General features: G+C 39.4%; 2 protein-coding genes across 5 annotated transcripts in view; both read right to left on the reverse strand.

Annotated features, from left to right (window-relative positions):
* The window catches only part of cdkal1 (CDK5 regulatory subunit associated protein 1-like 1), a 253,646-nt gene that overhangs the window by 115,719 nt on the left and 119,904 nt on the right, over positions 1-18,023 (reverse strand). The window lies entirely within an intron of this gene.
* Positions 8,145-14,084, reverse strand: LOC146563818 (uncharacterized). The gene is made up of 3 exons (XM_085290597.1): positions 14,062-14,084; positions 13,781-13,859; positions 8,145-8,798 (listed from the first exon to the last, which is right to left on the reverse strand). The coding sequence occupies exons 1-3, from the start codon at positions 14,082-14,084 to the stop codon at positions 8,145-8,147; spliced, it is 756 nt and encodes a 251-aa protein (XP_085146723.1).

Raw genomic sequence — 18,023 nt, forward strand, 5'->3', positions numbered from 1 at the left:
ACAAAACACTCAGTGAGATAGATCTGCACTTATGACCGCATTCCCAAACCTACAAGCTGAGAGAGAAAGCTTGACCACAGAGGAAACAGTTGCACGCATGTCCAAGTTCCATTCGTCTTTGTCCAAGAACAACACCATCAGTGCGCCTGAATAAACCATACAAAACCATCATCACACCCGGTCTCGGTCAAATACTTGTTTGCTGTGTCTGGGTTTGCTTTTATGGACAAGTTTTCATTTTAGACTAAATGTAATGAGGACATTTCTATACTTGCAATTATATTTTGGCTCTTATCCTCACAATATGAAAGGTGCTTTCTAGACACAGATTCTTCCCCATTAATCTGACAGCACCTCATAGTGTCAGCTGTATGCCTGAATGCAGCACTTGTTCAACTTTTTCATTAAAGTCAAAATGGACATCTTGCAATGGTACGGTGCTACGGTCTAGGACCGTACCATGTTGCATCTTTCAACATGGTACGGTCTGCAGGCACTCTGTAACAAGTATTTGCCCCCTTCCTAATTTCCTAGTGTTTTGCTTATTTCTCACGCTTACGTGTTTCAGATCATCAAAAAAATGTTAATATCAGACAAAAATAACCAAAGTAAATAGAAAATGCAGTTTTTAAATGATGATTTCATTGATTAAGGGGGAACAGTTATCCAAACCGCACTGGTCCTGTGTGAAAAAGTAATTGCCCCTCTTGTTAAATCATGAATTAACTAATTTTTTGGGAAAGTTGAGCTCAGTTTCACTAAACACACTAATTACTGGCAGACCTGATGAATCAAGAAATCACTTAAATAGAACCTGTCTGACAAAGTAAAGCAGGCTAAATGATCCCAAAAAGTAACAAAGTCACTGAAATATCAGTCTGGAAAGGTTAACAAAGCAATTTCTATTTATTTTCTTTGGGACTCCAGTGAACCACAGTGAGATTCATTATACAAAAATGGAGAAAACTTGGAACAGTAGTGAAGATTCCCACGAGTGACCGGCTGACAAAAATTACTCAAAGAGCATATTGATGAGTCGTCCAAGAGGTCAAAAAAGAACCAAGAACAACTTTAAAGAACCACAGGGTTCACATGTCTCAGTTAAGGTCAGAGTTCATGATTCAACAATGAGAAAGAGACTGGGCAAAAATGGCATCCATGTTTCAAGGAGAAAACCACTGCTGTCCAAAAGGAACACAAAGGCTCATCTCATATTTGCCAGAAAAACATCTTGATGATCCCCCCTAAGATATCTGGAAATATAGTCTGTGGACTGACGAGACAAAACTTTTTGGTTTGAGTGGCGTTACATTCGGCATGAAAGTAACACAGAAATGGAACATCATACCAACAGTAAAATGGTGGTGGTAGTGTGGTGGTCTAGGGCTGTTTTGCTATCTCATGACCTGGAAGACTAAACAGAACAATGAATTCTGATCTCTACCAAAACATCCTGAAGGAGAATATCTGGCCATCTGTTCGTGACCTCAAGTTAACATGCACTTTGGTTCTGCAGCAGCACAATGATCCAAAACACACCAGAAAGTCCACCCCTGAATGGTTTAAGAAAAAAACGAATGAAGACTTTGGAGTGGCCTAGTCAAAGCCCTGACTTGAGTCTGATTGACATGCTGTTGCATGACCTTAAACAAGCTGGAGGGTTTCACAGCATTAACAATGTGGCTAAATTACAAAAATTCTTCAAAGATGAGTGGGCCAAAAATCCTCCACAGGGTTGTAAAAGACTCATGGCCAGTTATCACAGTTGTTGCTACTAAGGGTGGCCCAACCAGTTATTAGGATTAGGGAGCAATCACTTTTCCACACAGGGTCATGTAGGTTTGGATTTTTTTCCACTTAATCATAAACACCTTCATTTAATTATTTCCATGACAGGCCTGTTTCTGTTCAGCTTCCATACTTTTTAGAAGTACATGTAATAGTCATGTTGTCATGTAAGACGTATATGTAATAATCAAAGAGGCTGGATGCTTTCCAGTGTGTCCACACTGTAATGTAAAATTACTAGTATTTCCAAACAGAATAAACTATAACACAATTACATATCTGCTATATTTACAATCAAAATAACACAGAAATGATGAAGAAATTTCATTTATTCCTATTGTAAGGTTAAAACTGTTGTATTTTTTGCAAAAATATGTTATAGTTAATAGGTATTATCTGAATACTAATTTTGAAAATATGTACATAAGCACACTTCCTTTCCAAAACAAAAACATAATGATACAAACAATGATGCAAATCTGAACATGTTTAGATTTTCTTGCATTGTTACGGTTGAAGCAGTGGTCAAATGACACTGATTAAACACTTTTGACTAATTAACACTGTGAAAACTGGAAAATAGCATCAAACTGTCCAAGCGTAAAAAAGAGCATATTGTTTGAATGTTGGTAGTGTATTGTCCAGTGATACATGGTTGAAGTCACCCGAGATCACAATAAAGGCACTCGGGTGCTGAGTCTGTAGCCGAGCTATGGCAGAGTGGATAGTGTCACATGCAGCTGTGGGGTTAGCAGAGGGGGGAACATAGACAGCCACCAAGATGACGTGAGAGAATTCCCTGGGTAAATAATACGGCCTGAGTCCAACAGCACACAGTTCAGTGTCCGGGCAACAAATCCTTTCTTTGATTGTTATGTTGGCAGGGTTACACCACCGGTTGTTAACTAAAACAGCAAGCCCACCTCCTTTCCGCTTACCGCTAGCGATGCTGTACCTGTCCGCCCGAACAGTGTGGAAGCCTTCCACGGAAGCATTCTCATCGGGAATGTCCTGGTGCAGCCATGATTCGGTGAAACACATCAGGCTACACTCTCGGTATTCCCTCTGACTCCGTACCAGTGCTGAGAGCTCGTCGATTTTAATTGCCAACGATCGCACATTACCCATCACGATAGACGGCAGACACGGTTTAAACCTCCTCCTCGCTTCGAGCCTCCGCTGTCTCACTGTCACCTTTTTTCTTCTCTTCTGTCCTTGACCTCTGCATCCCCGATGTGTTTTCCTCCAAATTTCAGCTGGTACTTCTGCGGGCCTGGCCAGCGAACCGGCCGGCATCAGGGCGATCAGCTGATCTCTGGAGTAAACAGTCCGTGCGTGTAGGAGATGTGCCGCGGTCCCGTTCCTTGATAAAAGTAACAGTTCCACGGCCACCAATTGTATGATTCTACAGAAAATCAATTTTTAGAATTTTTTTTCCTATCCAATCGTTGACTCAAATATATTTCTCCTCCACTAAACTACCAGCAACTATGGCGGATAGGTAAACTGGACACACAGGAATGGTGGTTTTAAACATTTCCTACTATATTTCTTTTTCTCTAAATACATTATTTGAATTGCTGTAAACATGTTACAGTATACACATGGTAGAAAAGCATGTGAAACAGAGGGCAACCACGTTTGGTTGCTTTAAACAAAACATTCTGCTAGTTGAATATTTGGTTGATAATTTATTCAAAATTTAACACAAATAATGTGACAGCCTAAAGCATAAGCATGTGCACACCCTTGTTTTCATCACGGTAGCTCAATGTTCACACCATGTTTAGCTATGTGTTGCTTTGAGTCACGGAAAATGTGCTTAATGTAGTGTCTGCAATCTAATAAATATTAGCACTTAGGGGGTTTCTCTGACCCTGCACATTTGCAAAAAAAAAAAATATATAACAAATGTCTACAAAGAAGAAAACACCACAAATCAGGCCTGGTCTACGACTAAGCTATAAGTTTGTGAACTTGGTACCTTTGGTCAGACCGATCACAATTCCCATCTCTTCTTGTTTCTCATGGAGACCAATAAAAAGACTGATTATAAATATGCACAAACACACTTCGGGTCCCTCCAAAGAGAGATTAGTGTCAACACAGACCCAACGTGGATCGATAGATTTCCTCTTAAGTACATTCAATCTGTGCGTGCCCAGAAATTCATATGGAGGGCAGCGAAAAGAGTCAAGAGAGGCTACATATAAATGATGTGTAATCAATATTATTACAACATAACTGTAAATTGAGTGATTTCCAAATTAGATTCATACGAGCAAACTAGATTTATGCAATGAATATAATGCCAAACTAAAAGACAGCAACATATTAAGATATTATTTTTAAAATACCAATTTGTATTTATTTCAATAAAACACTTTAAAATGACTCAGTATATAAAATCCTCACATGTGGAATAACACGTTTAAAAGGTCCAAGAGGAATTCGCGCTTGTAAACACAAACCATGTCTTTTCCAATAAATCATTAAGTTCTTCATCATATGAAAATATACACACACGAAAAACACACAACCATGCAACACTTCTGTACTGTGGGTCTGACTGGAAGGCCCGTCTGACCTTCAGTCACATCAGTCCCTCCCCTATCCTACTCCATCATCCACTACCCCCTGGCTGTCTGCCTCCACAGTAAACCTCCCCACCCACCACTACACAGTAAAAGATTCTGGGGCAGATGTCAGGAAAAGCAACTTGAGAAATTAAATGATGAATGTGGAAGGAGAGGGAGAAAAGCGAGCGCTCGTGTTGTGAGACTGAATTAAGCAAAAAAATTTGCTGGAAAAAGAAGAAGGGGGGAAACATTTTAGTTTAGGGATAACGGATAGATTTGTTAATAGAAATCCATTTACTCCATAAAAAAATTCCGTTCTTCTGAATTTTCATATGAAAGACATTTAAGGATTCAAACGGTACACAGAGTACGTAATTATTAGTTTAATCGGCTAACAAGTAAATATGTGTGATGTCACTTCACAATTTCATTTAATTCATCTGATATTTACGTATTCAGCAGCTTTCACAAACATTTCTAAACTTTACTAAGAAACATTTTTATACATCAAGAAGCTTCACACACGTATTCAGTCTCCACTGCACACATTATCACACTGCAGCCTATGCACAAACACCACACACAGAGTTTAATTGCAGTAATTAAGCAGCTTAGTTTAGAGCAACAACTGTTGATGTGATGCGTGGGTGTCTTGGCAGGTAGCATCATCATCACGGATTAACCCAACACACACACACACACACACACACACACACACACACACACACACACACACACACACACACACACACACACACACACACACACACACACACACACACACACACACGCGGGTATATGCAAATATCTCTCAAGCATGTTTACACCAATTACATGTATGTGTGCATGCTGCACATGCATGTTTGGTGTACGTGTGTGTGTCGCGTGCATAAGTGAATATACATGCATAGCTTTAATTAAGAGCCTACACAATCCTTTAAAAAACAACAACACATCAGCTTTAACCTACTTTTGAATAGTTTACGAACTGCAGGCATGACCTTCTGTGCACGTCTATGCATAACGCAGAGCGTCTCAATACATCAAAGCTTGTTTGTATGTGCACACATATGTGCACACGTGATGTCACGGAAGATATGGGTCAGACACACTATATGGATATATCAAAAGTAATTGGCAAGGGAGCTCCAAGTATAATGTTTATGTGCCTATTGTTTCTATGTGTGTGACTGTAACAGTGTGTTTATATGAATACAAACAGAGTAATGGGGGAAAGATGACACATATGCACGCTTGTCTTTTCTGTGTGTGTCTGTGTGTACTTGTAGAAGCTGCCTGTTTTCCAAGATGATGAATGACTACACATGAGAGGATTGGGACCAAAAGCAGCCCTTTAACTGCCTTAAGTGCTTCACGACAGTGTTGCTTCCACTAAAATACGAGGAGTTCAGTGAATTAATGGGCAGGGAAAGATGGAGGTGGGAACTATCTGAGGATTTTTTTATTTTTTTGCTGAAGTTTCATAATCATGTAGCATTAAAACATAAATATACCAAGGGGACAAGATTTAAAGACCACAAAAAAGAAATATGTTAATGAGTTAGCAATCAATCACAAGTAACTCGTAAAAGTTTCATGCAGCCTGACAGCCAGTACGAATGTTTAAGTGTTCAAAAAGTAATGACACAAAAATAATTTAAACGTTTGATGTTTGAATGAATTTAAAAATATCCTGACACCTGTGCAATTTAGATATTCTTTTGCATTTTTCTCCTATTTTCCTGTTATTGACACCCAATTACAATTTGGCATGAGGAAAAATGTGTAAAGGGCATCTGTGAGCAATGCATAATATGAGAAATTACATCTAATACCAAAATAACAAACATGTACAATGAGTGTCTTATATTTCTTTTTCATATGGTTGCAATGGAGTGCATGAGCCTTAACAAGACAGTGATGCAAGAAGCCCAACAACTGATATACTTTAGGTAAGACTCAAAACGTCTGTTTGCATGATTGTGACAAACCATAGTGCCATTCCTTCAACAGTGAACTCTACACACAGTAGTTTGTGAGAGTCAGGAAGCAATTTTCTCGGTATGTTCTCAAGGCAGGGTTATACGTTCAATTAAGTCATTATCAGCCCTCTTATAATACCAAAATATATATTTAAGCATGTTACTACTAACTATGTCATTGTATAAAACCCACAGGTGCTGCAGGGGTAGATGTAATTTCTGTCAGAGACTCCAAGAACTGCAAAACAATAAGACCATTAGACACACACACACACACACACACACACACACACACACTTTTTAACCATGAGAATAACATATGGAAATTTGTCCATATTAAAAAGTCATTGAGGTTTGTACTGGTTAATATCAGCTGTCAAGAAGTTAGCATAATGGACAAACATACACACACATAAATATGTATAATCACATATACTGTATATACATATGGTCATACAGGACCCAGTGACATACAAACACACCAGACTTTTTACAGCTGTGTTATTAATCAGACATAATAAGGCTTAATTCCATTCATTTCAATGGTGCTGACCTAATTTCTTGGTTTGTGTGCGCGTGTGTGCACGTGTGTGCATGTGCGGGCATTAATGTGATAAATAATTATAGGTCCGGTCAGTATTTATGCTAATATATTCATGACACCTGCAGGCATGATGTTTGTGTTTGTTAATTCATTGAGCCAGTTTATGCGGTGTGTGTGCGTGTGCCTTTGGAATTAGTTACTGTAGCAAGCCCAAAAGAACTTTGCACTCTGTGTGACCCTGTGTGAGTGTTAATTAATAAAGCAACTCTAATAAGTATTCAGTGCATTTGCAGCTGTGTTTTAAATATTTGCAAATGTATTACTGCGTTATTCTGTGTCATATGTGTTAACTGAGCGCTACATTGCACAATATTATGTTATGTAAATACTTGCATTTTCATGAGGCACCAGTTCTGTATTAAATCCGTTAAAAAGCTGAGGTCCATACAACAGAAAGAAATGTATAGTTCAATAACTCTATTCTCAAAGAACCAAGGCCATAATGTGCTTTTTGGGCAGAGTAGTCAAAGGCAGGAACTGACTGGTCCCAGTAAGAATAGACAGTGAAAACCAAAGGCCAAAGCTTTTCAGGGAACGATCTTCAATCGCAACCACATGTTTGAACATGTATAGACATTAGTGTTTGCATCCTTTTTGTCCACAACTTATGCTGCATAAGTATCCATAGCCATAGTTTGCAGAGAGATTACATTGGCAGACAAGGATATACATAAAAAGTAAAGTGCAAGTCCACAAGAAGGGGTCTGATTTTCAGTTCTTAGAAACCTGCAACCCAATTGAAAAAATAGAAAATGTAAAAAATAAAATAAAACATTTTAAAGTTTTGTTTTTTGACCTGTTAACCCTGAGGGGTGTTTCTGAGGTTCCTGCTTGGAAATGAAATGCCCAGACAAACTATCTCAGTATCAAAATACAGCTGCAACTTCATCAGTTTATCAGAGTTGTAAGCATCACAGCAGATGCCTTTGTGTCAAAGTAACTGAGGATAAAACACAGAAAAATATAAAGGAGCTTTTCCTTATATATCTGTGAAGGTTCTCAGTCATCCAGGTGGTCGTAGTCTAAGGAGCTTGGAAAGAAAAGTGTCTGGACTTGTTTAAGTGTCTTGAAGACATTTCACCTCTCATCCGAGAAGCTTCTTCAGTTCTAAGGTCAAATGGTGGAGAGTCCCAGATTTAAACCCAGTGGGAGTTTCCCCCCAAAGAGGGACAAAGACCCCCTGATGATCCTCTAATCGCATGAGCCGAGGTGTGAAACTGGGTGTGGGTCCCAATCAGCCAGGGCTTCGGGTGAGCTCATTGGGAAACCTGGCCCCACCCTATCATGTGATTTCCTGAGATCAGATGGCCCAGGATGTGAGTGGGCGTTAAGGCGTCTGGGAAGGGAACTCAAAACTGGATTATAGATGGCAGACAGTTGGTGTCGTAAACCACCGCCTCTGTTCAAAGATGGTCGCTCACAGTGGACATAGATGGATTCTTTCACTCCTCTTTCAAACCATCTGTCCTCTCTGTCCAAAATGTGAACATTGGCATCCTCGAAAGAGTGACCTTTGTCCTTTAGATGCAGATGAACTGCTGAGTCTTGTCCCGTGGAGGTGGCTCTTCTATATTGTGCCATGCGCTTGTGAAGTGGCTGTTTGGTTTCTCCAATGTAGAGGTCTGGGCATTCCTCGCTGCACTGCACAGCATGCACCACATTGTTGAGTTTGTGTTTTGAAGTTTTGTGTTTGGGATGAACCAGTTTCTGTCTGAGCGTGTTGCTGGGTCTGAAGTACACTGGGATGTCGTGCTTGGAGAAAACTCTCCTGAGTTTCTCTGATACACCGGCTACATAGGGGATGACAATGTTGTTGCGTCTGTCCTTCTTATCCTCCCTCGGTGTCTTTTTTTAAGCATTTTGTAATTTTTTTGGTATTGAATGGCAGAAATTAGGTTTTCTTGTCTGAGGTCATTTTGGTGGGGAAAAAAGACAACATTCGGCCAACAACATTAATTGGTGCATAATTAATTGTTGGATCCAGAAATTGTTTACTGTGAGTTGCATCTCAGATAGAGCTCATTGCAACAAAGGCTACTACTGCAGAAAACTAAACGTCTAGAAGCAAAGTAAAACAAACATCTTGCTACATACAGTTTTAGCTACTAGGCAAGTAGCTTTACAGTTAAATTGCCCCCCCCCCACCCAAATACACACAGACACAAAAACATGCAACGGGGGGTCGAAGGGAATCAGGCACAGGGTTTTCTGCAAAGTGACAGATGTGGCGACAGGCTGTCCAGTCAAGCAGAAACGCTCAACAACTTGTTTAGCCGAAGACCTGGAGTGACAGTGACTGTGGCTAGAGAGAGAAACGTGTCAGGACAGACAGAAACACACACAGGAGAGGAAAGCATACAAAATACCGTTACTCCACTATTGGAGTCAAGAAACACAAACTTCGTCTTAAACATACCGGTACTTTTTGCTATTAGCAAAAAGTGATCCAGTCTCTCTTTGGGGTTCAAACCAAAGAGGAAGAATCAGGAATACCACTTCCCTACATTGAATACACACTCCTCTTCATGCACACAGTTCCCAGTCTCTACTCACTGCACACCAGAAGGTCAACCTTCCCCCTTCTTCCTGTGACTTCAGCTGTGGCCAGTATTTCAGCACTTTTTAGTAGAAGCGCATAATTTTTCTGAGATGTTAACTCTGAGGTTTACAGTAGGTCTAATCAGCACTAAAAGGGTATGAGCCGCTTTGTGAAGGCTTCGATAACGTCTTTTATACTCAGAGAGGGAAAAAATTTATGATAAGGAGAAAATCAGCTGTCACTGATGATTAGCATTTTTCACCATTTTTAGCAAAAAGACAAAACTTTACTGCTTTTTTTTCCCAAAATGACACCGATCTGCTGACTGCTTTTAATTATCCTACTGGATATTTTAATTGATTAATTTTATATGTAAATAAAACCTCTGTTTTTCTTGTTACTATGCAACATTTGATCGTTTTAAACTATTAGAGCTTCTTCTGAACTTTTTTTTTTTTTTTAATGCTTTGGAGTCATGCATTTGGGTCTGAGTCATGAAAGCACAATAGCAATAACTCCATATGAAGCCATTTCACCTAAGTGAAGCAATATCCTCTTGATTAACACAAAGTTATGTGCTAAAATGTGCTTCTGTTTGGCAAGAGTAATGAGACCACAAGAACTACTGAGGCTAAATACTGCACTGCCACCAGAGGCAGGCAAAAATAAACACACAGATGCATGCTGAAGACATGTCCTGACATGTACAGAGCTTGTGTTTGTGTGTGTGCAACCCATGCAATTAAAAAAGCATTCTCTTTTCTTCCTTGCCAATGGAAACTGCTCTCACTGCAGGAAGTGATAGTGTATTCCATAAGATCAAACAATTTTAAGCGCTGCTGTCTTGTATTCCATCGTCTCCCCTTATCATTTTTCTTTTTAATGATTCATATCTCTTCTTGCCGTTATACATCACTGAAAGCTCTTCTCTTCTGTTCTTTTCACTTTTATCTTTCTATCACTTTCTCCAGCAATTTGCTTACTCTTTTCAGCCACTTTAAGTATTCAACAGCATCGCCTAATGTGCAGTCATTCCTGCCCACCCTGTCAAAATAGAGTCCCACACAAAAATCTTCTTTTAATATTATAATGCTCTAAAACGTTCAAATCCATATCATATGCCACAGTATTCATTCAGTATACCTATACTGAATATATTATACCTCTACCTCACCAATCAAAAACTGACATTAACTGGAATAAAACAAGCATCAAGAAAGCTAATGTATAGTTAGTGCCCTGAGTCAAAGATCTAAGTAAATAAATAAGTATGTTTTGTAAAATGGAACTTCTTATCACTCAAAGAAATAATACAGCTTAACTAAAAGATGACTTTCGAAATGCCCCCTTTGTCTGTACTAACTAACATCACATGGTTTATGTTTGTTTGGTGGTGAACTACTCAAGTTCCATCATATTAAAGTTGAAAAATTTGTAACTCTTCTTCTTTTTTTAAACTCCCAGTGTCGGAAAGATAAATTATCACTGCTATTCTGTGCATCAGCAAACAGAAAAAAATGTTTGCACTACAACTGCTGTGGTTTAATGCTCAGGTTAAAGTAAATTATTGGTAATAGATAGTCATGTAATCCATGATTTTATTTAAAAAAATAAACATTTTATAACGAATAGTGCAGAAGAATTCTTCAACCTTAGTCTTAAAAAAGAAGTCTGTTTTGCATCAAAAGAAAGCCTGCTTGGTTTAGTCATCAATGGCACCTCCCCACCCACTTCTATGATTTGCATACTGTGCACGAACATGCCATCTGATAACACCAAACATTAAATATTCACAACGAGCAGGCAAGAGCTCATTATTTGAGCAGCATATTGGTTGCAGGTTGGGTTGCCTTGAACCATCACAGGATTTAAGAAATAACCTAAAAAAAATTAACTAGAATACACTTCATTTTTAACTGTTTACAATTTAAAGCTCTTTGAATGACTTTGTGTTACCTTTCATTTTCGAACCTTAGTACAATAAGTGTGGTGAACAGACCTGTGCTTTTTGCCCCGAGTCAAATCTTACTGGTTCAACTGGCGTCTTGTTGCAGTTTGTTTGAACAAAGTAATTCCGATGGTGAGCAAAAGAACTGAATCAATGTCCTTTTTTAAACCTTTCTTTAAATACAAATGAAAACACTTGGGATTACGAGTCTCTTGCTAGCACATAGTCTAACATAAGCAAGTGAAATGCAGTGGTTGTTTTGACAGTGAAGTCTGATGACTCATCAACTAATTTAGTTCAGTTCAAATAAACTACAGGTATAAAAATGCCCTAAGAATTAGCTGGCTGTGTTATGTCCTGGTTCTACCACCATTTAAAGCATAAATTTGATGGTTTGTATCTAACTGTGTTGCCATAAAGCAGGGCTTTACGAACGTGTAAAGCCACTGCCAGTACTGCTGGTAGGAATGTTGGTGACTCTTCATTGAACAGGAACGCTACAATTTAAATTTGATCAAGTGTTTTTGATGCTAAAATGACAGCTCAGACATAAACCTGAGGGATGAAGATTGAGTAAAGATGATGATCAAGTTTTCTGCCTTTTTCTATCTGCCAAACAATGACACATCCAACAGAAGATGCTTTGGAACAGTAAATGCGATGGAGTAAATATTTTTGAACTGCAGTGGGACAAGACAAAGGTTGTTTATCGAGGGGCAATGCCATGTACAACCTGAAGCACAAAGAGTTTGAGCTAAAACCGTCTGAGGGAACATTTCCTAGAGGACACATTCAGTAGTTTCCAGCATTTGCAAAATATTTCTGTGAGCAAGCTTCGGTTATGTTTGCGTAAGTATGTGCATCAGCTGTCTACCCTGTAGCCCCTTCATGTCACCCGACACCAGGAGCTCGTGGCTATAACAACGGGCAGACCACTATGTGAGAACTGCTTCCTGCAGGGGGTGTGAAGAGACCCCCTGATGGTATCAAAATATATTTTAGAGAAGGACAAACACAAACGTATGCACAAATACACAAAAACTACACTAAGTTATAAAAAATAAAATAAAATAAATTCCACTTAGAAGATGTGGGTGTACTTTTGTAGAATGACCGTACATGAGGACATGTTTGCCAAATAAAGGCACTTTTTAAACTTCTTTTGATTCCTAAAGAAAAAAAATGAATATGACACAAGTCTACACCAGTTTACTTATAAAACTATTCTTATTTTGCCTGATTTGAGCAGCTTGACAGTAGTAGTTAGATAAAATTAATAAGTGATTGAATGTATAAATATGTTTGTTATATGTGAGTCTGAAGCCATTAAATTTAACATAACAGCACTAAAACAGCTAAAATTGTAATTAATAAATTATATCACGAATCCACAACACAGCTTCATCCCAATATGGATCATTTAAAATTAATTTAAAACTGAAGACTAAATAAACAAACTTCAGGGCTAATGTTTCTCTCTTGGTTTTTCCTCATTCCTTAAGCTAAATGGGAAAGAAATAAGTTGCTGATGATGTGTCTCTTTAGGAATAAAATGGGTTTTAGGCTTTTCATAAGCAATGTTAATACACACAAGTTAACACAGGTTGGAAATTAGGCAGTAAACTGATACCAATGAACAACAAGACTAAAAAACTAAAAAGGTTATAGTTGTCAAGTGAGAACACATTCTTAAAAATGTAAAAAGTTTTTTAAAAAAAAGAAAAAAAAGACTCTGAGACAAAGAAATGTACACAACAAATCGACAACGGGACACGAGGAAGACTGTGCCAGTGACTGATGAAGAGGGAAGATCAAAGAAGTTGTAATGACAGGGTGAGAGAGCAGAGTCGGTAAAGAAAAAGACGAGTAAACAGAGCCATTAGTGAGTGCGAAGTGATGGAACGATCCAGGCAGAAAAACAGCTGCACACATCATTTCTCTGTCTTTCACACGTAATGAGTTGCACTGATCACAAAACATGATGTGGGTTTCATGTTAATTACAGGTAAACTACCAATTAATTGTGATGTGTTAAGTGGATGGATGTGTGAAGTGTGTATGGAAAAAGATAGGAGGCCAATAACCTGCTTTGGTAACCAAAAACTTCTGTTTGCATGGAACACTTCTGCAGACAGACTGTTTATATTTTTTGTGGGCCATGGGGAGGAAAAAAAGCAGTGAAGTTAAAGCCTGAAGTTGGAGTCTGTCAGTCGCCTAATAGCTATAATGGGAAATAAGAGTAAAATGCATACATTTAACGTAAAGAATCTTTCCACATTTAAAAAAGTGTTGAATATGCTGAACTAAGCAGTTTAGCATATTTCAGCTTTTTGGTTTTACATCACTGAGAATCTCATCTGTGCTTTTTGCAGATGATGTGGTACTGTTGCGTTCATTGGGTGGCGGCCTCCAGCTCGTACTGCAGAGGTTCGCAAAGAGTGTGAAGCGGCAGAAATAAGGATCGGCACCTCCGAGCCTGAGGTCATATTCCTCAACTGGAAAAGTGAGTTTAAATATGTCAGGGTCTTGTCGATGAGTGAGGGGAGTGGGATACTGACAGACTGATTGGGTCTGTCGCTTTGAAGACGGAGCTTATCGTAAAAGTGAAGCTGTCGATTTACCGGTTGATGGACGTCCCTATCATCACCTATGGTTCTGAGCTTTGTGTTGTTACTGAAAAATGAGATCCTGGAATTTAGCATTTTTAGTTCTGTTCAGTCATTAAAGAGGGCCTACTCGTCCACATTAAAAGGACCCGGTAGAGCTTGTTTAGGCATTTGAGAAGGATGCCACCTGGGTGCTTACTGGGAGAGGTGTTCTGGGTATGTCCTATTTAGAGGAGGCCAAGAGGCAAACATAGGACATCCTAGAGCAGTGGTGTCCAAACCCAGGCCTAAAGGGCCAGTGTCCTGCAGGTTTTAGATGTGTCCTTGATCCATCACAGCTGATTCAAATGGCTAAATTACCTCCTCAACATGTCTTGAAGTTCTCCAGAGGCCTGGTAATGAACTAATCATTTGATTCAGGTGTGTAGACCCAGGGTAAGATCTAAAACCTGCAGGATACGGCCCTCGAGGCCTGGAGTTGGCCAAGCCTGTCCTAGAGAGATTACATCTCTTGGTTGGCCTGGAAACACCTCAGTGCTCTGCCGAACAAGCTGTGGATGTGGCTGGGGAGGTATGTCTGGGCTTTTCTGCTTAGGCTGCTGTCCCCATAAACCAGAAGCAGAGGTGGGTGGGTGGAAAAACCAAAGCACTTACAAGCTACAGAACCAGAAGACTTCCCTGTTGACCTGGTGGAAACCGAAGTTCAAGTTTAAGGACCAGTAAATTTTCAATTTGATATCCTTTAAGGCAAAACACATTGCCTATTTAAAAAATAAATTAATTAATTAATTAAACTCAAAAACACAGGCCACAATCTGATAATGATGTATTTATTCACATATTTATTTTTGTGTACAGAACAGGAAGTCGTGGGTCCAATATCAGGTGGCTATGCTGGAAGCCCTAAATAACAGAGACCAAGTCAGGGGACTAGCTAATGATTTCCCAGACCTATGCTTGCTTTACTGTTGTGTTTTATAAAGACAGATGTTATATGACAAGCTGTTCTTCAGTTTAATTATCATAAAGTAAGAAAAAGGGCTTCTCTCCACTTGAAAATTATAAACAATAAAGATGGAAGGGAAAGTGCTTATTGCGAATAAAAACACCCTAAATGAATCTGTTGCTGTGCTGCTATAAACAACTTCGTACTCAACTTTCACTCATCTTAAGCGCTCTTCCCACACAGAAATCCATCTGACACAAATATGCCACACGGTAAAAACTTTAAGCCCTCAGGATATCTAAAAGGCTTTTTGTTTTTTTGTGACACTCACAAAAAGCTTACAAAGGAACTGTGTAGATTAAACAGCCCAATTAATCTCAGATTCTTCTGCCTTTAAACCTCCGAGACAAGACTTCAAAGCAGACAAACTTGAGGACTTGAGCCACTTGCGGCTTTTCCTTTGTTTCGTTTTGCACTGGGACTATGGAAACAACCTTGTGGTTTTCACAGGCTTTCCAGTAACACTCGACTGAAAAATGATTTTGTTTTTTCCCTTTAATTAAATCTCAGGTATGACACTAGGTAACAGGGCATGATCTGGACTCAACTGATCATGTAAATCAGTATCCACCATCATACATGACTGTTTTTCATAACTCCTTGTACCAGAACAGAGTGATGAAAGTATGAAAACAGCAGCAGAATAAGTAATAAATTAACTAAAGTCATGCTGTGATATGATGTAATTAAAAGCTAAGGCCAAAAAAACCCCAAAAAATTCAAACCAGTACTTTTTTGTTTTTTTGCCACCATTACAGAGCTTGACTAAACATGAAAGATCACAAGGGAAATGAAAAGATGATTGCCCCCCACCCCACCCCAAACACACTGCCACCACGAGGAAACAAAATAAGAAAACATGAAAATAACTTCTTTAAGCGGGAAATCATTCCGAATATTTATAAGGCTACAATAACAAAGAAAGAGGGTGTCACGTAATTTGTTGTCTTTTGTGATTCACATGGACTAACAAGGAGGAAGTCGGCAAGTAAACAACATCAACAGTAGTGCGCTTAGCTGCTTGGGAAAGGGAACCCACACACATACAGAGAGAGAGGCACGGGCACATTTTTTTGGCAAGAAGGAACTAAAAGCCAAATGTGAGTCAGAGGACTTACAGCAGTTAAGACACAAGCTGACTCTCAGAGTGTGCGAGAGACAGTGTGGGCATGTGTGCAAAGCTCTACAGACAATAACAAGACCAGTGAAGCAAGCGCATGGTCTGCGTGCTTATCCAAGTGTCCTACTGCCACCTATTGATTGAGAAGGGAACTGCTCCCCCCCTCCCCCCACACAGTCCTCCACAGCAGTTAAATACAGTAGCACACGCTGACTTCAAAGTGACAGAGAGTAAAAAATTAATTAATAAAAGACAGATTGAGCTGAGGAGGCATGGAGGGAAGATAAAGTGACCTATGAGGAAAGAGACGTGAGAAAAAGGAAAAGGAAAAAATAACATGGACTCAAACAACTCTAGAATATAAATAATCTTGTATGAAAGTCTCATACAAGTGTAGCAACAATTGTTGCCAGATTAAATTATAATGTACATTTAGTAGTACAGAGAAGGATCATCAAGTGTAGTTTTTGCTTACTTTGTTGTGTTTTTTGTCAAAGTACGTTATGGTGAAGTGGAACAGGAAGAAGAGAGGTGTGGACACGAGTTCACAGAGTACAGAGCAGATGGTGTCTGCTGGACTTACACAATCGCACATACACACTTGTGCACACAGATACACAACACGCTGGTGACATAATAGCAGCGTGCCAGGTGTGTGGTTGGTGGCCTGCAGTGTGGCATTGACTGCGAGTTTTGTGTGTATGTGCCCTCTTTGTGTGAAATGGGCCCCCTATTCACTACTCTCTGCTGCCAGCTTGGCACTAAATCACAGGACAAGATGCTACACACACGCACGCACACACACACACACACACCACCCTCTGCTGTCTTTTTTGTCCAGACTAGGGAAAGAATTAAAAGAGGTCAAATAAGAATGCAGAGGCAACAACGCAAGTGAAGGACAACAGCAGTTTAGCTGCACCGGAAGAACAAAATGTCACAAAGATGTTTAATATGGTATCACAAGAGAGATTTAAAAAAAGAAAAAAGGAGAAAAGAACCAATCCCTCGCCTTCTTCTTTAGTTTCAGCAGCTTTCAACTCTTCTGGTGTGAGCGCACAGCAACACACTCCAATACACGCACAACACACTAACATGTCCGCGATAATGAGCAGTTTCATTTCGCACATACAAATCATGATGTAATTGGCTCTTCACTATCTTATTCTAATAATCAAAAAATAGATAAATAATCTTCTTTCATGGAATTTCTTTTACTGTTGGCCGTTACCGACACTGATATGAAAATCAGTTATTCATTTTTAAATCGATGGTTATTTTAGACACGTGAAACATGAACAGATTTGTTATAAGCTGTTACTTATGAGTCGTTATGAAGATGATGTGTCGACGGAGTTTGAAGAGAAACTTGTTTGTCTCTTTCGACAAGTTTGGGATTACTTGTTCGTGCTCTGCTCAGATCAGCCGGTTGGTTTATCTGCATCACTCCAAAGATGTGTTACCAACAGAGATGTCGCCTCTTGTGCAGTGGTTCCCAATCCCCGGGCCACGGACCGGTACTGGTCTGTGAGTTGTTTGCTACCAGACCGCGAGAGTTGAGGCTCAGGTGTGAAATTTATGGTTTTCAGGTTTTTATTTTTTCTCGTTTTTCTCGTTAACTCAGTTTCCTTCGGTCTTTCCCCAAATCTTCCTTTTTTGGGTACCAGTACTGATTTTATTTCTTGTATTTATCTGCTTAAAGGCCGCTCCGTGAAAATATTGTCGGACATAAACCAGCCCGTGGCACAAAATAGTTTGGGGACCGCTGCTCTTGTGGACAAACTATGCAACATCAACACTCATAACACGCTTTAAGAGTGTTTCTCACGGCTCCTCCTTGAGCTGCGTTCA

This window comes from Mchenga conophoros, linkage group LG11, assembly GCF_057382185.1.
Source record: "Mchenga conophoros isolate Kocher_MC1m ecotype Shallow Benthic linkage group LG11, M_conophoros_male_GT1.1, whole genome shotgun sequence".
In the NCBI taxonomy this organism is placed as follows: domain Eukaryota; kingdom Metazoa; phylum Chordata; class Actinopteri; order Cichliformes; family Cichlidae; genus Mchenga; species Mchenga conophoros.

Excerpts from the sequence above, each read along its gene's own strand:
- LOC146563818 (XM_085290597.1), bottom strand. The coding sequence starts at position 14,084 with ATGATAGGGACGTCCATCAACCG. Across the intron at positions 13,860-14,061 it reads ATAGGGACGTCCATCAACCG|TACGAGCTGGAGGCCGCCAC; the intron begins GTAAATCGACAG and ends GAACCTCTGCAG. Across the intron at positions 8,799-13,780 it reads CAGATGAGATTCTCAGTGAT|ACACCGAGGGAGGATAAGAA; the intron begins GTAAAACCAAAA and ends GCTTAAAAAAAG.